The sequence below is a fragment of the Protopterus annectens genome, chromosome 6.part0 (genome assembly GCF_019279795.1).
Source record: "Protopterus annectens isolate FY-2018-M chromosome 6.part0, PAN1.0, whole genome shotgun sequence".
NCBI lineage: Eukaryota > Metazoa > Chordata > Ceratodontiformes > Protopteridae > Protopterus > Protopterus annectens.
Genome location: NC_056737.1, coordinates 1,131,669,964 through 1,131,691,734, shown reverse-complemented (window position 1 = coordinate 1,131,691,734; position 21,771 = coordinate 1,131,669,964). Strand labels below are relative to the sequence as shown.

The 21,771-nt window shown below is 44.0% G+C and overlaps 1 protein-coding gene across 1 annotated transcript in view; it reads right to left on the bottom strand.

Annotated features, from left to right (window-relative positions):
* Nucleotides 1–21,771, bottom strand: part of BAZ2B (bromodomain adjacent to zinc finger domain 2B) — a 3,835,724-nt gene that overhangs the window by 1,540,074 nt on the left and 2,273,879 nt on the right. Inside the window, exon 22 of the mRNA XM_044074749.1 lies at nucleotides 20,432–20,497. Within this exon, the coding sequence (XP_043930684.1) occupies nucleotides 20,432–20,497 (66 nt within the window). The remainder of the gene's footprint in view (nucleotides 1–20,431; nucleotides 20,498–21,771) is intronic.

Here is a 21,771-nt window from a genome sequence, read left to right as displayed (position 1 = left end):
TAGTAACCTGAGAGGCCCCTTCAGCCTGACCTGCCTCCTGAGAGGCCACATCCTGTAAAATCAAAGTTTCCCCCTGGGACTCCACAGAAACTTCAGCCGGATCCACCTGTTCAGCTGTAGCTTCTAAAGGTCCGGCGTCCAAAACGGACGAATCATCCTGCCTAGGCTTTAAAGATTTGTCTTTGCACTTCTTAGTAGAAGCAGGCGTCGGAACATCCGACGGCATATTATAATTACACCTCTTGCCAAAGACTAACCTAGCGCAATCTAACCTCCGTTTTATAGTGCGCTTATTAAACCTAGCACAAAACCGACACCCGACTACGTCGTGCTCCGGTCCCAAACAAGGAATACAAAGCGAGTGGTAATCCCTATGCGGTATCTGTTTCCCACAAGAAATACAATTATTCACTTTTCTGACATCCGGTAAGTAACTGAGGCAAGAAAAAACAAAAATATTCCCCAACGGGGTACTTAGCCCAACTTGGTATCGGTCTGAAACTCCGAAAACTAAAAATTTCAGAACGCCGAATGGCACTTGCAACGCTGCTTCTGCATCGGACCATGCGGCAAAAAAGACTGAGGATATGATGTCGGTCATGCGCCTTTATACCCTGACGCTCTGATGTCAGATCTAGGCGCCCATGACCGACGTCAGCCTAATACTTTGGTATTCGGGCCGACCGAGGACAGCGGACTACCCATAAGTAAGGACTGCAGCAATGTGAGATGAAGAACATCTTGAGTTTGAGACAGGGTAGTAGAGTGGAAACTCTAGAGAGTGGCAATGATGGAGCAAAACCGCTTTGAAGTACCAATGAAAAGCTTTCTCATATGAAGTTTGGCAAAAGGAATCATGGGGATGGTATGCGCTATGAACCCCAAGGCTCTGAGTAATTCCCTTGCAGAAATGACAGAAAAGGGGAAGCAGAGAATGGAAGTTGGTTGTTAGAAGACAGAACTTTGGGAGGTAGAAGTGAGCCCAAAACTGGAATGGTTTGGATTTTGCAACCAGAAAAATGTGATCTAGAGAAGAAGTCAGAACTGACTTCTTGAGATTGATGGTGAACCCCAAACTGCAGAGGAGGAGCATGGTAAAGTTTACAGCTGGATTTGGGAGGAAGCCTGAAGAAGCAGTCATCCAGATATGGGAATATCTTGATTCCCTGAAGCCTGCAAAAGGCTATCACAGAGGCCAGACATTTGGTGAATACCCTTGGGGCAGTAGAAAGACCAAAAGGCAAAGCAGAGAACTAAAAATGAGTTGAGGAAACACAGAAACAAAAAATTTTCCTGAAAAGAAGGTGAATGGGGATAAAAAGATGAGCGTTATTTAGGTGTAGACAGACCAGAAATGCCTAAGGAAGCAAGAGGGGAAACACAAAGGAAAGTAACCTGAAAGAAATAACATTTAGAAAGGTGTTGAGAAAGGGCAAGTCCAGGACAGGTCTCCATAACCCCTATTTTCTGGGAATCAGAAACATCCTGGAATAAAATCCTGTTCCTTGTTGGGATTCCAGAATGGGTTGGATGGTTCCCTTGATCTACCAGATCTTGCAGGACCACAGGAAAGTTAGGAAGTTGGTTTGGAAGAGAATGAGGAAGACCTGAAGAGTGGGGGGTCCATACCATAAATTTAGAAGTTATGTACCTACCATAACGTTCCATGTTAGTTGTCTTCTCTCGCCTTCTTTCTTGCTGGATGGGGTTGGGAGCCGATCCTCGGCTCCGACTCGGCACTTGCTTTAGCTTGAGAACTCCTTTTACCAGCTCGAGGCAACCCTATATCCCATGATGCAAGGCAGAACTACCTCAGATCTCGTTTGGTAGCTAACCTACCCTGCTAAAGACTATCCTAACATAATTAGGAAAACAAGTTCAAAATAGAAGTCCTCATATGAAGGCTCAGGAGGAAAACAACCTGATAGGAACTCTTCAAGATCTGTCCAGGCCAGGGGGAAGGAGGGAGGGACGCAAGAAAGAAGGCGAGAGAAGACAACTAACATGGAACGTTATGGTAGGTACATAACTTCTAAATGTTAAGTTGTCAATCTCGCCTTCATTCTTGCTGGATGGGACCGCGTCCCTAGCACCTGTATCCTGGGTGGCTCAATGGAACAGACTCTTGAGAACTGTGGAACCAAAACTGGCCCTATCTCTGGAGGCCAAGTCCAACTTGTAATGAGAGACAAAGGTATGAGGCGTGGCCCAAGTAGCTGCTGCACAAATTGTATCAATGGGTAGTCTATCCTAAAAGGCTGCAGAAGTGGATAGACTCCTGGTTGAGTGTGCTTTTGGTTTAGAAGATAGCTGTTTGCCTCTGAGAGAGTACACATAGGAAATGGTGGAAGTCAACCATCTGGATAAGGTCACTTTAGAAACTGGAAGACCTATCCTGTTTTCTGCATAGGAGACAAATAATTGGTCCGATTTCCTGAATTGTTTAGTTCTATGCAAATAGTACCTGAGCTGACGATGGACATCCAAAAAATGTAGTTTCTGTTCAGCTCTGTCGGAATAGTTTGGGAAAAAGACTGGTAGATCTATAGATTAGTTAATATTGGTTTGAGACACAACTTTGGGGAGAAAGGAAGGGTTCGTTCTTAATGATACCCTGTCCTTATGAAAAACCAAATAAGGGGAATGAATGCAGAGAGCTTGAATCTCGGAAACCCTTCTTGCAGAAGTGACAGCCAGTAAAAATATAGTTTTCCAGGTCAATAACTTCAAAGAACATGAAGCAGACGGTTCGAAGGGAGGTAGTATCAAGGATGCCAACATTAAGTTTAGATCCCATTGCGGAGGAGGATGCTTTATAGGCGGCTTTAGGAGAAAAACTCCTCTCAGAAAGGCCTTGCATAATCTATGAGACATAATGTTATTGTCATGCAAGCCAACATGATACTTGGAAATAGCAGCCAGTTGTACTTTGACTGTAGATGACGAGGATCCTGAATGAAAAACCTCCGCCAGGAAATCTAAAACAGAATGTATAGGAGCAGTAAAGGGATCAATATTTCTGGAATTTGCCCAAATAGAAAAGCATTAGCTACTTGCTAGCATAAACAGTCCTAGTGGACGACTTTAAAGAAGACACTAAGATGTCTCTGACCGAGTCAGAAATCATCGGTAGCCTGGCTAGGGAAGGAAGTGGAGAAACCAAGCAGTGAGGTTGAGAGAATGAATGGCCCGGTGCTGCTGACCCGACTGGTGGATCAAGAGATCCGGAACTGGGTCCAGATGCCAGGGCTGCACCAGAAGGTGACGATGCAGAGACGGAAACCAAATTTGTCGAGGCCAATATGGGGCAATGAGGATCAACTTGGCCCTCAAAACGGTGGCTTTCTGAATGACTTGTGGAATCAAGGGAAAGGGAGGAAAAGCGTACAGAAGTCCCCGGGGCCAATCCTGGGTTAGAGAGTCTCTCAGGGTTGGCCTGGAAGGGAAAGAGAGTGAAAAAATCGGGCACTTGTTGTTTTGAGGAGTAGCAAAAAGATCGCAACAAGGAGTGCCCCACTTCAGAAAAATCTGATCCACTACAGATTGATTGAGAGACCACTCGTGAGGCATCAGAATGGATCTGCTCAGCCTGTCCGCCAATAGGTTGGACCTGCCAGGGATGTGCGTTGCTATCAGAAACCGATGAGAGGAGATCGCCCATTGCCAAAATCTGAGAGCTTCTCGACACAACGGATAGGACCTGGTCCCGCCCTGCTTGTTGATGTACCAGACCACGGACATGTTGTCCGTTTGTACTGCAATAGTCCCCGTGGGAAGAAAGTCATTGAGGGCTTGCAACGTTAAAAGCACTGCTCTCATCTCCAGGACATTTATGTGCAGATGGTATTCTATGGGTTGCCACGTCCCGTGGACCATCCTGCCCTGATAATGCCCCCCCCCACCCGATCAGAGAGGCATCCATAGTGACTGTGGCAACTGGAGGAGGGGGAATAAAGGGTCGGCCCTGATGAAGAAGAGGGGAAGATATCCACCAATTCAGATGAGCTCTGCACGACTGTGTGACTAAGATTTCGTGCCTCACTGGGAGACTGTGGTACGACCACTGCGTGAATAGCATCCACTGCAGAAGACGCATGTGGAAGCGAGCCAGTGGTAGAAGAACAATGGCCGCAGCCATAAGACCTAGAACCTTCAGTATAAATCTGGCTTTGATCTTGTTGCTCTGCAATAGAATCCGAACGAATTTTTGGATGTCCAGAATTCTTTGATCTGTTAGGTTGGCTAACATTTTGACGGTGTTTAATTCTGCGCCTATAAAGGTGATAGATTGGCAAGGCAGCAGAGAAGATTTTTCGAAATTGACTGAAATTCCCAAACTCCTGCAAAGCTGCAGAGTGTAGTCTCTGGACTGAAGAAGCTGACACTTGGTGGTGGCGGAGAGGAGCCAGTCATCCAAGTAGGGAAACACCTGGAATCCTTGACATCTCAGATGAGCTGTGACCACTGCCATGCATTTGGTAAACACTCTGGGGGCTGAAGTGAGGCCAAAGGGCAGTGCTCTGAATTGGTAATGACTGGTCCCTAGCCGAAAGCGGAGAAACCTTCTGGAGCGTCTGTGAATCTTTATGTGATAGTACGCATCTTGAAGGTCTATAGAGCACATCCAGTTGTCCTTGCCCAGAAAGGGCAGAATGGACTGAAGCGTGATCATCCGGAATCTTGCCTTCTTGACAAATCTGTTTAGATTGCTCAGGTCTAATATTGGTCTCCAATCTCCCGTCCTTTTGGGGACCAAAAAGAATCTCGAGTAGACGCCGGATCCTACCTGGTCTGCCGGCACAGACTGGACGGCTCTTTTTTCTAGGAGCTTTGAAACTTCCTGTTCTGCCAAATCCCTTTGACCGGGTGAGATGTCTGGAAGGGATTGTAGAGGTATGGGAAACCTTTCGAAGGGGATTTTGTAACCCTCGGATATGATCGACTGTACCCACATCTCTTGTGATAGGGATTGCCAGGCTACTGGGTACAGTGAAATCCTTCCCCCGACTGCCTCCAAGGGTGGACAGTCGGGCAACACCTCAGGGATGCTGAAAGGGCTTCTCAGGAAGAGACTCCCTGTTGCCCTGGTTCTGAGGACCCCCCCTGCCTCTAGGGCGGCATCTATTATTGTTACCCTCTCTGCCTCAGGGGGTAAACTGACCACGTGCGTCCGGTGTAGCTCCTTGGGTTTACGGAACCACATCTTCCCCCCCTTCTGACCCTTGGGATATGGTCTAGAAGGAGTGGAAAATTGGACTCCAACGGCAGAAAGAGTTTTACCGTCCTGCTCACACCTGGTCAAGGTATCCTTCACCTGAGGTCCGAACAAAGCCGAACCATCAAAGGGGGTATTAGTGAAGGACGCCTGAAAGGGGTCCGCAAAATTACAAAGCCGCATCCAGGCTTGGCGTCTAAGAGCAACTCCTGTGCCTGCGGCCCTGCTCGCTCCATCGGCCGCATAGGATATGAGCCGCATGGAGGAGTTAGATAGGGAATTCAGGATTGCAAGCTGCGAGGCAATCTTTTCTTGAGCCCCAGCAGCAGAAGGATCCTGGACTACTTCACCCAGTTCCTTGAGAATATCTCGTTGAAGCCTGGTGAAGTGACAAAGGTAGTTCAGCGAACGCATAGCAAAGGTCGCTGAAGAAAACATCTGCTTTCCATACCTGTCCATGGTCCTAGAATCCTTGTTAGGAGGATGGACAGGTACTGAAGGATCCGCCAGTTCCTTCTTAGTGGCTGCCGCCACCACCATAGCATCCACAGAGACACCCTTGGAAAGGAACTGTTTGTCCGTAGGGGCCGTGATAAATTTGGATGGTCTCCTGGGGACAGGTTCCACAGAATCTGGAGCCGCCACGCCTTCCGAGCCACTACCTGCATAAGTGGGTCGAAAGGCAGAGACACCCAGGAGGTGGAGGGTCGGGATCCAAAAGCCTCCAGGTATACCGACTCATCCTCGGAGGGATCAATGGATGGCCAATTCCCCTCTGTTTGAGGAGCTCAAGGATGTCTGAAAAGGAGACATCCTCAGAGGGAGATCGTGGGGAACCCTCCGACTCATCTAAGTCGGTATCCGATGTAGTAGACTCGGGGGAGTCTGTGTGTTTCCTCTTACACGTCCTCTTCCGAGGGGGTTCACCTGCTGGATCAGGAGAAACTTCGAAGAGGAGGAAATTCCCAATGGGGAAACCTGGGGCGATGGATCCCTGGGCCTGAGAGCAAGAGGCTGGCAAGAGGCATCTACAGGCACTGAAGAGGGAGGAGCTAGAGGGATGGACCGTTGACCAGGCTCAGAGGCCAGGACACTCCTCATCACCTCAAAGGCTCCCCTCCCGGGAGGCGGAATATCCCGCTCGAGGAAACAGGAATTCCGGCTCAACTGAGAGGGAAGGCTCCGAGGCCGATGTCGGCGCCGAGCTTACCAAAGCCGAAGCCCCGAGAGGGAGAGTGGGGTCGGACAAGGGTCCGATGCCACTAGCCCCCTCGGAGCCGACAAGGGAAACCCGACGACCGGATCCCTCCAAGGAAGGCCTCAAGGAGGAGATCGGAACCGAGGACGACGGAGCCGAAGGATGTATCGGCTCCGGCACCGAAACAGTCGCTGTCCCGAGAAGCTCCGGCTCCGAACTCTGGTGTGGAGTCGGAGGAGGAAGTTCAAGGGGTGGGGCTATAGCCGAAGTCTGTTGAGACGGGCTATGGAGCATTTGGGCCAGTGCCTGTGACTTCAACAGTCTGCTTACCACCCTCTCTAAGTCGTGGTCAGACAGCCTGGAAGATCTCGAAGATCGGCTCCGATGGCTCCGCTCCGACAAAAGAGGAGACCCCGGAGCCGAGTGGATACTCTGTAACGAAGGGGACCGAGATCTCTTTCAGGACGAAGTCATCGGAGCCGAAGTCCCCTGAATTCCAGATGGAGCCGAAGGTTTCTCGGCTCCGATGCTGGATAAGGTGTCGGCTCCAGCCGGAGCCGACAAGGCCACAGTAGACAAGGTATCGGAACCAGCCAGTGCCGAACCCACTACTTTTAAGGTAGATACATCGGTTCCAGCTGGAGCCGATCTCGGCTCCGACGGAGCCGGAGCCACCGGAGGAGGCTTGGATACTGAAGCCTGAGCCTTCGGTGGCTTAGAAGGTTTCCCAGACCCTGCTTTAGAGGGAGAACCTTCTGGCTTAAGTAAGCCACGGAGGATAAGCTTATTCCTCCGTTCCTGCAGGACTCTCTGGCTAAAAGAGTGACACAAAGCACATGAGTCCTGAAGGTGCAAAGGCCCCAGGCAATAAACACAAGAAGTGTGACCGTCTGTCAGAGACATTTTCTGACAGCACGAGTCACACTTCTTGAAGCCTGAGACCTTGCCTTCCCTAGACATAATTCTAGGAGGAAGTCACACACACAAACCCCAACAAACACACAAAATTAATCCCCTAACACACAACACACAGGAAGGGATTAACCAATGGGGTTTAGGCCTAACTAAAACTTTTACACTAAAGGTAATAAAAAGTTTGAAAAACAAGGGAATAGGGTGGGCTGTAACTCACTACAGACTATAAAAATGGATACAAGGGGAAAATAAAACCCTAACTAAGCTTTTCTCTTTTAACAAGAAAATTACTTACCTCAGCTGGCAAAGGAGACCTCTTTCGCTAAGCGGCAAACGAGATCTGAGGTAGTTCCGCCTTGCATCATGGGATATAGGGTTGCCTCGAGCTGGTAAAAGGAGTTCTCAAGCTAAAGCAAGTGCCGAGTCGGAGCCGAGGATCGGCTCCGAACCCCATCCAGCAAGAATGAAGGCGAGATTGACAACTTAACATTAATCATGACAGCTAATGGAAAGTAAAATAGTCTAAAGCAAGCTGTTGCCAGACAGGGAGAGATGGGGGAATCCTGAGAGACAGGGGAGCCTGACTGAGGGGAGGGTGAAAAACTGATGGGAGACATATTTGTCTTGAAATGGAAGCTTTTGTTTCTTAGAAGTCTGGGTGGGTTTATCAGAAAACATGCACTTAAACATTTTTCTTTAGGAGGCTGATGAAGTTACCTATGAACAAAGGCAGATTTAGGATAGCTTATCTGAAATTTGGGGAAAGAAACAACAAAATCTGTTTAAGGTCCTGCAAAACTTAACCTTTGTCTAGTGGAGTCTTAAACAGGTTAGCAGCAGAAGTGCCAAAAAGATTTTTATTGCCCAAAGGAGCATCCAGGTGCTTGACCTTAGTATCATTAGGTAATGCCTGCAGGCATAGCCAAGAGTACCTCCTCCTAACTGCGCCTGAAACAGCAGCTCTAGAGGATGCACCAGCTGCATCATAACTACATTTGATAGAACAGCAGAAGTGGAACTGAATGACGAAAAGCAGAAGTCTTGCTTTCAGTCAGGTAGGTCTGTCAAGACCCCCTCCCCCCAAGTTGAAGCAAAAGAGCCAGAACATACCTGGTCATATGGAACAAATAATTTATGTTCCTAAAGGCTAGATTAGCAGAAAGGCTAGATTAGCAGAAGTATAAGCTTTTTTCCCCAGCCTCTCAATAGCGTAAATGCCTTTTTCAGAAGAAAGAAGTTTGGAAGAGGATAAAAGCTTGGATGGCTTGTCAGCAGAAACAGAGACCACAGCATGGTCTGAAGGACACTTGTAAAGGTACTTAAAGGCCTGAGGCACCTTATAAAAGAGGTCAGGTGTTTTGGGGGCCAGAAGTCAGGAATCAGGACCCAAAGTAGCAGCTGCAAATGTATTCAGCAAGGCAGCCAAAACAAGGGCAACAGCAGAAGGTTTAAGAGATTCCATTTGTAACAACTCATAATACCTCTTTTGAATGCAATAGACATGGGAACAATCCCACTTAAAATGCTGCATCATGTGATCTATCGTGTCCTGAAAGAACTCTTCCTCAAAGGGAGGATCAGGGCTCAATGAATCTTATTCTTGTGACCCACAGTCTAGGGGTGGAGTGATTTGTGAGGAATAGGCCAAGGATTCATCTCTTAAATCCAACTCCTCATTCAAGGGATTCCCTACTTCTTTTGGTTGGGATAAGAGACCAGGGAGAAGCAGGAACATATAATACCTGAGGGGGCAGCAAAGCACTGAACAAGCTGTGGGTAAAATCCTATCACTCCTTATAAGGATCTTTAGTAACGGGTGGTATATGTCTAGTTTTCTGCTTCTTTTTCAATGGAACGTCAGCTTTGATTAAACTAGGAGACTCAGAGCCATGCCTAGAATCTACAAGGATACCAGGAACCTCTTCCTCAACTAGGATTTGGCCCTTCAGAAATGATCAGCCATGGTTCCCACTCAACGTCTATGGGAAATGTCTGCACAGCTTTAGAGGCTGTGTGAGAAGCCTGTTCCATGCGTGTCTCCAAAAGGTTCATGGCAGGGGAACACAGCACTGGTACAGCATGGTCTTTGGGGTCTTCATCCACCTTAACAGAGATGTCTAGTGGAGGCTGTACAGCTACAGAACCAGACAGAGACTTTTTAATCCTCTTTTTAAGAGATAGCTGCATCTCGGAGAGGGTGGAATCAGCCATGGTACCCTGGGTCAAAAGCTTAAGTCGTTGGTTCTCTAGGTAGATGGACAACAAAACAGATGGTTTTGAAGAGTTTTTTTTTTGAACAAAAGCCTGACAAACAGTACACTGGGTATGGTCATATGTAGCAACTGAGCAGAACAGGCACTTCTCCCATGTGTATCTTTATGGGGAATCTACCTCACACACTGACATTTTCCCTTACTGGATGACATGAACTCTCAGTAAACACAGAGAAAAAAAACAAAAGGGACCCGAATAGGGCAATTATCTGTAAATGGCTCGGTAGGAATCAGTTCAGTGAAAGGTGCTCGGACCAACATTCAACCAGGATGTTCAGACTGGCAGCAAAGAAGTTCTGAGTGTTGAGCATGTGCATACCACCTTTATGTCCTATGCAGGGAGTACGCATCTGATATACGATGCTAGGTGAATGTAAAGGTTTGGGATCCTGGCCAGATGTTGGGCTATCCTTGGTAGGACATCTCACGTGTAATGAAAAAGTACGGTTGTGTACACTTACCATAAACGTAGATGTTCGAGTGTATTCACTGTTGCAGTCATTACATTTGGGTAATTTGCTGGAAGGTTGCCCTCAGTCGGCCTGATTAACAACGTCTTGGGTCCTGCGTTGGTTGCTGTCCCTTCTTCCATGACGTCAGGTCGTCAGAGGTATAAAACATGCAGCCAACGTCATTACATCAGTTTTTCTTGCCCCAGATGTCAGGTGCCCCCCTAATGGGGAGCAAATAAACACAAAAACACAAAAGTATACCTCTAACCAAAAGCAAATACACCAAAAAGGCTTTTAAGCATAGTAAAGGAAAGGAGAGGTATAGCCAGAAAAAAACTAGGGGGCTGGAGGGAGGGTAACTAGGACTGCAACAGCAAATACACTCGAACATCTACATTTATGATAAGTGTACACAACTGTACTATGTTCTTTGTGTTTCACTGTTGCAGTCAATACATTTGGGTAGATTCCCAAAGCTATGGTTGGGAGGAGGAGTTTATACAGCATTAGGGCCAGCTATAAGGCCCTGCAAGACAGCAGTGGCAAAGCCAGCTCTGGATTTAGAGAAAAATGGTAAATGATGATGCTTGGTGAAAGTATGTACAGAACTCCAGGTAGCAGCTTCTAGGACATACCTGGTAGGAACACCTCTGAGAAAGGCTGCAGAAGTAGTTGCAGTCCTGGTGGAGTGAGATCTGATCCCCTGGGGAATAGGTTTTCCATGGTGCTTATAGCAGAAATGAATGCAATGGCTTATCTATTTAGAAATGGTTTGTTTTGAAATAGCCCTCCCCTCTGCCCCTGCAGCAAATGCTACCAGCAATTGTTCAGATTTTCTTCGAGATTTAGTCCTGTCCAAGTAGAATCTTAGTTGTATGTGCACATCCAAGGAATGCAGAATCCGTTCCCCTTTGTTCTGTGGATTAGGAAAGAATGTTGGCAAATAAATAGACTGATTAAGAGCCACATTGGAAACCACCTTGGGCATGAAGGATGGATTGGTCCTGAGAGATACCCTGTCTACATGAAAGAAGATGAAAGGCTCCACTGCCATAAGGGCCTGTAATTCAGATATCCTTCTAGCTGAAGTGATTGCTAAAAGGAAGGCTGTTTTCTAGGAAAGAAATTTTAAGTATGCAGTAGCAGCTGGCTCGAAAGGAGGTAGAGTGAGTTTCTCCAAGACAAAGTTAAGGTCTCAGGCAGGGGTAGGGGATCTCCTGGGTGGTCTCAAGTTTTTTGCCCCTCTGAGATGCTGCTTAAGCACAGGATAAGAGAAGAGGGGTGGTTCTGTGTTACAGTGAGCTGAAATAGCTGAGGCATGGATTTTAATGGAGGAAAAAGACAGGCCCTTGTCTAGCATCTCAGTTAAGTACTGCAAAATCTGAGGTAAATTGGACGCTGCTGTGCTCATCCCTAAAGACTGGTTCCAGGCACAGAATCTTTTTAATTTATGAGCATAAGATATTCTAGTACTAGGTCTCCTCGCCTCCAAGATGACATCCATCACATGTTTGCTGAGGGATGATAAGGGTGAATTTAAGTGATTAGCCAGGCTGCAAGGTTCAATGTTGGAAGCTGAGGGTGCAGAATCTGGTTCTCCTGCTGAGACAGCAGAGAAGGGGTCTGAGGTAGGTGCCATGAAGATATTTGCGACACACTGCGCAGGAGGGAGTACCACTGTTGGTGCGGCCAGTCTAGAGCAATCAAAATCATCCTTGGTTTGTCCTGTTTGACTTTTAGAAGAACTTTGAAGAGCAGAGGCAGAGGGGGGGAAAGACGTAGAATGATAGGTTTTTCCATCTGAAGGACACAGCATCCACTTTCCAGGCTTGTTTGTGGGGAGTCCTTGTGCAAAACTTGTCCGACTGGTAGTTCTGGGGGGAGGCAAATAGATCTATGTCTGGGCTCCCCCATTCGCTTGTCAACATGTTGAAAATCCGTGGTTCCAGTTTCCACTCGTGTGGGTCCATGAGGTTTCTGCTTAGTCCGTCTGCCAGTGCATTCAATTTTCCTGGTAGGAATTGAGCTTGTAAATGCACTTGGTAGCTCAAGGCTGTGTTCCACAATGCCATGACTAGTCTGCAGAGGGGGTAGGAATGTGTACCCCCCTGCTTGTTTATGTACCACATAACTGTGGTGTTGTCCGTCTTTACCATTAGTTGTCCTGGAAGAATGTAGTCCTTGAAGGCTGTCAGAGCATTCTGTACAGCTAACATTTCTTTTTGATTGATATGTAGGTGCATTTGACTTGGGTTCCATTTGCCCTGAATGCACTTCCCTGCCAGGTGAGCCCCCCATGCATAGTCTGATGCATCTGTAGTTAGGGTTTGGGTGGTAGTGTGAATGACAGTCCCTTGTTTTGGTGGCAGACTTCTGCCCACCAAAGGAACTTCAGGCATAGAAAAGGTATGATAGGAATCATTGTTTCCAGGCTGTGACAATGTTGATGCCAAAGACTTTTTAGATACCACTGTAGTTTCCTCATATGCAGTCTTGCATATGGAATTAGAAGAATGCAGGAGGCCATGAACCCCAAAGCTTGCAGTATTTGTCTTGCAGATAGCAGTTTTTTTGCGGCCGCTTGTTTGAAGGAAGTTACCAAATGAATTTGCTTCTCTGGCGTGAGGAAAGCCATCTGGGCAGTTGTATTCAAGCTTGCACCCAATAATGTAATATGTTGACAGGGTACTAGTTGTGATTTATTTTCGTTTATGGTGTACCCCAGACAAGTTAGAACCCTTTTTACAAACGCCAGATGATTTAGAAGTATGCCCTGGTTTTCTGCCTGAATTAGACAATCGTCCAGGTATGGATATATTTGAATATTTCTTTGCCTGCAAAATGCAATAACTGGAGCCAGGCACTTTGTGAATACCCCTGGGCACAGTAGACAAGCCAAAGGGCAGTGCAGAGAACTGATAATCCAAGTAGCCTGCTTTGAAGCATAGGTATCTTCTGCAAGATTCCCTGATTGGGATGTGCAGGATTGCTTCTTTTAAAACTAGAGTTGCCAACCAAGCGTCTTTGCCTAGTATAGGAAGTAACTGGTGAAGAGGCAGCATCTTGAATTTTGGAATCTCCAGAAAGGTGTTTAAAGTAGACAGGTCCAGTACTGGACGCCATGATTGGTCTTTTCTGAGCACCAGAAAAAGCCCCTTTTCCTCTTCTGGTACCAGCTGAACAGCCCCCCATGTGTAAGAGGGAAAGTACTTGATTTTGAGCCTCTGCCCACTGATTTGGGGGCAGGTCTGGCCACCGGTTTGGTGTTGGCAATGTGTGGAAATGAAATCTGTATCCCTGGGACACTACATTTAAAACCCATTTGTCCTGGGTTATGAGTTCCCAGTTCTTTGCATGAAGAGCAATCTTTCCCCCCTTAAAAGATAAGTGCTCGGTAATTTTAAAAATAAGTCATTGACACTGTTTACTACAGGGGGTGTCTTGTTATTTCCAGATTTGGAAGTGGAGGCCCCCCACTGCTTAGTTCTGAGAGTCCTCTGGGACTGAAACCTGGGGTTTTTGCTGTGTCTAGGTTTGGCTAGGTGCTGGAAAGGACCAATTCTTAGTAGGCCAGTGCCTACTAAATCTTGGAGATTGCACTTGTAATAAATCTTTAACAGTTTGCATAGATTTAGCTTTATCTTCCATCTTTTTTAGAACTTCTTCAGCCTTATTGCCAAACGGGCGGCCCTGATTTAAAGGAGCATCCAACAATTTAGCTTTAACATGATCAGGCAAAGATTGCTCCTTAAGCCAAGCATGCCTTCTAAGCACAGACCCAGTAACAGCAGCCCTGCAGGAGGCCTCTAAAGAATCAAAACCACATTGCAAAGTATGTTTTCCAACTTGTTCAGCAGAATGCATTAAATCCTGTAAATCTTTATTTTCCACACAGTCAGGAATCAACATCATTTTCTGTTTAAGCAGTCCAATAATATGCTGTTGATATTTTAACATATGAAATTGGCAGTTTAAAGCTCTGATTGCCAAGGTTGCAGAAGTATAAACCTTTTTACCCTATCTATCCAGCGCCCTGGAGTCTCTATCAGAAGGGCTAGGATTTTTAGTAGTAGAAGCCTTAATGCCTTTGGGTCCCTGAGAAATGGTTTCTGGATCTGCAACAGGATTTTTGAAAAGGAACTTGTGGGACTCAGGAACCCTGTAGTACCTGTCAGGTTTACTAGGAGCCAGAGGCAGGGAATGAGGGGCCAAACTGGATTCCGAGAACACATCGTCAACAGTACAGGAGGTATAGCCAAAGGCCTATGCTGAGGAAGAAGAAGGAAATCCCTAAGCCTCTTTTTTGAATCAGAAAATTCCTGGCTTTCCCAGTGAAAATGCTCCCTTAAAGTATGTAAAGTTTCCCCAAAAGAAAAATCCTCAGCAGGGGAAGCAGAGGGAATAGAATCCTCTGCATCAGAATCCTCATAAGTAGGTATGGACAAATCCAGATCATTAGAAGAGTCAGAAGAAACAGAATCCTGATCAGAAGATTCATAAGCAAGCTCAGCCCTATGCCTCTTGGGGGGGGGGGGTTGACTACCCCTGATTAGAGTTATTAGATATTCAGCCATTTTTATCATTTGTTTTTTAGGCATAGGGGCCTGAGCATGTGGCCTGGGTGTCGATTTTTTAGACATGGATCGAGAATTAGGCCTTAGTAACGGAGGTGTCGTTTTAATATGCAAGTCTGTAGGCCTAAATACACCCTCAGAAGCCGGTACCTGCACAGCGGCTCCGGACCCATCTAGGGCGGAGACATCTGCGGGTTCCATAGTTGAAGCATCTCGCCGCATACCGGACTCCGAATGGGTCTCAGTAGATGCCTGTGAATCAGAAGTAGCGGGTATCAGGGGCTGCAAAAGCACCTCACTAAGTACCGGCGAACTGCCGACTGGCTTAGGAGAAGCGCTGTCGGCAGTTCTGGACCTCGACGGCCTATCTCTGTCTTTATCTTTGCGTTTTTTCGGAATCCCGGTAGTCGGATGGCTAATCGACGACATTTCTGGATAATTAAACTGAGAACCGAAATAATGAGAGGCAAAAATATAACGATGACGGATAGTGCGCTGATTAAATAAAGTACAAAACCGACAGTAAGGTACGTCGTGGTCAGGGCCTAGGCAAGGAATATAGTACGAATGAAAATCTTTATGAGGTATTTGCTTTCCACAAGTAATGCAATTATTAACTTTTACTTGACATCGGTAAGGAGCAAGAAAAGTTTCCCCAATGGGGTACTTCACGTTAAGTTGAAGACTTCGGAGCTGAAACTCGAAAACGAAAATTTCATGCGTCGGACAACCGGCACTTGCAAACTGCTTCTGCTTCGGGCACCGTACAGCAAGAAAGACTGATGTAATGGCGTCGGCTGCATGTTTTATACCCCTGACGACCTGACGTCATGGAAGAAGGGACAGCAACCAATGCAGAAACCAAGACTGCCAGCAGATTACCCAAATGTAATGACTGCAACAGTGAAACACGAAGAACATCTGCAACAGTGATAAGGAAGATCACGTTACCACTTTCCACACCTTTCATCATTTATTTTTTTTTTTTTAGAAAATTTGCTTAACAAAACCTTGTCTACAGCTAAAACCATGGGCATTAATCTACATATTCATCTTTGTAAAATCAACAGAAATGGTTATGCTAACTTTACATATAACATGATCAATACACTTTTACACCACACCTCCATCCCAGCAGCCAAAGCTCACCACATATGAACTTTAACTTGCTGCTGTATAGTCTTTATCTTATTAGTGTTAAGCATGCATATCTTACAACCAAGTACTTGTTTACCTTGACATCTTTAATATAAACAGCAATCACTGATGAGATTCTCCACTTCAAACATTTTAAATAATCCTGACTACATACTATACAAAACTGCTTTACAATATAACATTCAATTTACATCACGATTTTTATGCAATTGTTTTACTTATAGGTTACTCTGTCATTCCCTTCAATGCCATTATAAGCATTAATGACATCGTGAAATATTTGTTTTATAATTCACCCACAAGTTTAACAAAGTCAGCAGAATTATAGTATCTCTCAGCCATTTTTTAAACCACATTTCATGTCTATTTATATATCCAGTAGGATTAATGCTTTATAGTTTCCCATTTAGTTATTAATTTCAGTATTGTTGGTCTTCTTTCTGATCATTTCCAGCTACCATCACCAGTCTTCAGTTCAGGTCCAAAGTACTCCTGAGTTTTCTAGTCAGCTCCTGTGCAACTCTCTCTCAAGCATTTTGCTTTGGAACAATGGAAAAGGTTTCTCAGGTAAAACATTTCTATGGGCTTTGCGTTAGAAGAATGAGAAGCAATGTCCCCTTCTTCTTGCTGGCTCACGCTTTGTTGGATAAGCTTTACTTCCTCCTTATACTGTTCTCAATTAAAAAAGGTTAAGTATTTCATTCTAAAGGAAAAAAATATTCTGAAGACAGCAGTTTGAATCTCACACCTGCCTCTTGGCATTCTCTGATTGCTAGGATAAACATGCTCATCTTTTACATGGTGTAAGCTGAATAATCATTTTCCACAAACACAGCGTTGTCGCCAATTTTTAATACTTTTCCTTTCTGCCACGCTATTGTCAGGATCAAGTCTTTACAAATATAGGCCTTGGATGCTTTCTGCTGGCTAGATCTGGTGCACAGCACATAATATGCCCTTTTAATTAGCAGACAGTGCTGGGGAGCACATTCCAGTTGCTTACTTGTACCTTCATAAAATTAAGTCTTGTTACTTCCAGATTCCGCGGTGGTGGTGCTGCCTCACAGTAAGACGCTGTCCGGTTCGATTCTCAGCTAGAGCGTCTTCTGCGTGGAGACATGCATGAATGGGCGTACCTTCATTGAAGGTTGAGCGTCAGGGCTGCTAACTCAGCACGTAAAAATCAACTACCAATCATTAGTGGACCGGAGTTCTGCTGTGGCGACCCCTAACCGGGAAAAGCCGAAAGACACAAACAAACTTCCAGATTCTTTGGTACAGCAGAAAATACCCGTTTTTCTCTGTACATCATTATCTAATGCTATTATTCTGAAAACAGCTCTTCCCAAGACACCTCATGCTCAGCCAAACATTTTCTTCAAAGCAGCTTCTAATTTTTGCAAGTTTATCAATTAATTTGAATAATTAAGTTTCTTAAATAAATATGAAAAGGCTGGAAAACTGAAGTTGATATATTCCTTCAGTGCTTCTTTTATTCTAAACACATTTGAGTGGATATGAGTCCTCCTCTAAATTACTGGAAGCCATCTCATGTACCAAAGAAAAAACTTACAGCTTTTGCTAACAGCAAGGATTCTTATCAGCCAGCATTCACTATTCTCCTTTTCTGGTTGAATTTCTCTCAGAATCTCCAAATTTCTTCTTTGCTAGCATCAAAACAGCTTAACTACTAGCCAGTGACTGAATTTTACCCAACTGATGGTTTCACCAAGACTTTTTTAAATGTTTTTTGATTTCATACTAGGATAACTCAAATCACCCTGCTGATCAGTGCCCAGCCATCTTGGACATCAGGCCCCAAACATTTCTAACCAAGAAAATTAAAGACCTCAACTCCTTGAACTAGCTCAATAGATAAGCGTGACTCTACTCACACTCAGTCTACCAGCTGTTCTGGTGTGAACTCTCTTGCTTTTCATGCCACGAAAGACCCACACCTACCTGATTTTCTATTTCTTCAGAAAACCAGTGACCCTGCAAATACCCATACTAGAGACCAAAATCAGGACCAACAAATAAAGACTCACTGGAAAGTTAGGTTCCCAATATTGCAAGCCTATGGAATGTGTTACCACTACATGTCAAACAAAATCCTGCTTTGACTACATTTAAGGCTAATCTTGATGACTGGATAGGCAGACATATTTATACAAAGGATATTAATGAATAACCCCACCCAATTTTGGAGACAAGTACTATTAAGTGACAGTAAAGGGTGGCAAGAACTTTTTTTGGCTAAGCATCTCATGGTTCCTGTGATCACTAGCCTAGTACTGTTCCTGCATAATCACAACTTCAAAAGACTGAGAACACGCACCTATAAAACTTCGAACATAAGTAAGAAAAAAAACAAACCCAAAACTAATGGCTGTAGGCAGGGGGGCAAGCCTCCCTGCATCCCCCACACCCCCCAATCTTTAAATATACCAACTCCGAGACCGCACTACAGTGCAGTAAGGGAAATCTTCCCTTTACCATACTATAGTGCGGTCTCAGAATTGGTATATTTAAAGAGCGGGGTGTGGGGGGGTGCAGAGGGGTTTGCGCCCTTGCCTACACTAGCCAGGTAAGTTCTGTTTGTTTGTTTTTTTTTATTATATGTTCGATGTTTGAAACTTCGAACATTTAAATTCGATTAAACGTTCAAAGTTTTCAAACTGCAGGGCAAAGCTTTCAAACTTTGAACACATAATATAGATCCTCCAATTAAGATTCACTATCATTCATTAGAAACTGTTGGATAAAACAGCTATAAATGGATACAGAAATTCTCTTGTGGAGTATTTCTCTGCCCTCTGGAAGCACACTAACTGAAACTGAGAAAGCTAACAGTATATGCAACTGCACAACTGCTATGGTAAGAAAAATCAAGATGTGTAGGCTGATGCATCGTTTTACACCACTGATGTCATTGCGTCTGATGGAGGCAGATGGCAGAACCTACTGAAGAAGGTCTACAGACGAGGAATACAGCAGTGATTAGTATGATAAACACATAAAGGCTTCTTTTCATGTAAAACTGTTTCAATAAAAACAGCTGACTGGATAACTCCATAGAGACATGAAGTATTTGGCTATGAACAAAAATGTAAATTAATGTTTTTTTTTTTTTTTTTTAACTACAAGAATTGATGCCTATTACTGTGCGGTGAGAGCTGTTCTGTGTGATGTAATACTGCTCTTAGACACAAAGAAACCTATCATAACCAACTGCTAGATTTTTAGCATAAAATGCATCAATTTGTTTAGGATGGAAAGAGATGCTATCACTGAAAGAATTGCATATCTGAAAAAACTAATTTCAAGTCAGAGATACTTTGCCGCTTGGATGCCCTTTACAGCCAAAAAGGGACACATGTTACCTTGCTCACCTGAAATTAATTAGCATGGATTTAATGTTATCATGATGCAATCACCTTTTTACAATGGACACATTTTAATTTGTTATGACTACATGAAACAAAGGAATGTCCAGCTGAAGTTAAACATTAAATATACTGGTCACTGATGGGATGTTGCTTGTTTAAAGCCTGCAAAGTTGGAGATGGTGCCCTCCACTCTATGGCACAGAAGTATACAACAGACTATACACCAGTTAAACAGTTTTCATTTAGTAGCACAAGAAACCGGAAAAGATGGGGAGGGGGTAGGCAGCATTTGTCAGCTCTCCTACCCAGTAGGAAGGGAAATGTTTTGATCAACTGCCATACCACAAAAAAGTGTGGGGGTTAGTTGGTAAAATATGGGTTAAAGTATCATGTTGCTAATTAAATCAGGCATTGCTGGTCTGGTGTGTTAGTCACATATGTCCTCTTAAAGGTATGTTAGTCACATATGTCCTCTTAAGTAGCCACTGCAGGGCAAGGTTAAGACTGATAGGGAAGTAGATCCACAGGACTGTCAGACTGGCCTGGTCCACAACACTAGTTTCTTGCTCTGACATGAAAAACAAACATGCTTCAAATGAGAGCAGAAATAATAGCCACTGAGCAAATCATTAGGATGAAGGGGAAAGGACTGGAAATGGGACTGCTTCAAGTAGTGAAATCTGTTCAATCTTGAAGGCAAAATAGCCTGGCCACTGCAAATCCAACAGATAAAATGGATGCTGGTGATATATAGTGCATACTAGCAATGTTAATCATGACATTCACTCAAAAAAGCAGCAACACTGCAATACATCTGCACAATTTAAAAATTACACAAGAACTGTGCTTTTGCTAAATCCCATGAAATATGAAATGAAAATGACAAGTGACATGTCATTCCATGGTACATTTCGATTTACAGCAGTTCCTTCTTAACCCTATTACTTCCAGGTTTGCCTTACCTGAAAATGTTTATTTCTGGAGAAATGATCAAAACGCGATCCATTTTATTTTGTGAATAAAAACAGACACAAGGAATTTTACCCTCCCTTCAATCCAAGCTGTATTCGACTCCTTAGCCTTATATGTGTAAAATGGACATCCAATAAATCATGGCAAGAAAAAGCTATGTATTAAAACATCTAGTTTGCTTGGCCTTTTATGTTTCATAAAGACTGACTTTAGAATTTTTTTAAACAGTCACACTAACTCACAATCAGTACAAGTGTTAGCACAAAAAGAACATATGCAGCTTACTTCTGCTTTTTTACGTGCTTCCATGGCTTTCATCAGCATCATATGCTGCCTTCTCCTTTCTCGTTCCTATTAGAGTACATCAGAATAGTAAAATGAAGAAGCACAACCAACATACTAAAAGCTGGTTATAACATAGTAAAGCTTAGTACTGCAGATTTAGCATTATTAGCTAAGTAATAGTTAACACTAAATAAATATAAAGTGGCAGAAAATGCATGTTTTAGTTGAGGTTTAGAAAGCAAATACAAGAACAATCAAAAGCAAAAAAGAAAAGCAATGAATGTGAGACAAGTACAAACAAAAGCACACACACTGACTTATGATCATTTTGTGATGCTTCTCCATAAGCCGGCATGTAATAAAGCACAATGGTTGGCTGGAACAGGTCAATTACGTTACATCTGCTACAGGATACTGCAAGTGAGCTACTGAGGTATCAATTATAATCAGGCTAATACTGTCACTTTAACAAACTTAATCTGCACATTTTTAAACTCAGTGTTCAAAATTATCTGTTTTAGTACATAATTATTAATTTAATACATCTTGGGACCTTCAATGTTTGTTAAATATTTAGAATATAGATTACAAACAGCAGCAATAGAAGTTTAGTGTAATGCATTGGATGCTTACACCAAAATCATTTAGCCAACTCATAATGAATTTCAGATTCTGAATTCCCTTACTGATCATGTTTGCAAACATGCTCTGCTGTATAACTATTAACTCAGCACTGCATTTAGTAATACACAACAGCACTGATGTAGAACCTATGTAGCATGTAAAGATGAATTTTAACATCACAATTATTCTTAACTAAAATAAAATATAGGCTAATATATATACATAAATATAATACCACAAGGCCCAAGATAAAATGAACTATCACCAAAGTCACAACTTTGATTAGACTGTTTTGCACACTGGCAATAACTGTGGTGCAGAGCTACACGCTGTACATACGTATGAATTATAATAGGACAAAATGTATATCCTCATCTAATGTTTTTGGCATTGCTTCAAATGTCAAACTGTCTTGTCACAATTTAAAATCTAAGAAATGCACACAAGGTAACTTAACCCCAATTTTCGTGGTAATACCCACAGGTAGACAAGAAATTATGAAATGTTTTAATGTGTGCACAATAACAGACCATTTTAAAGACATTCTATGACCTATTACATAAGCTGCTAATGGAGCCTGACATACTGAATGACTGAAATGATTCACTTTTAGTGGTAACACAAACAGCAGATGTATGCAATGCACTGTGCTGTGAAGCCATGCAGAAGTATGTAGTATGACAGCAGCCAGTGCTACACTTTAGGCATTGCTAGGA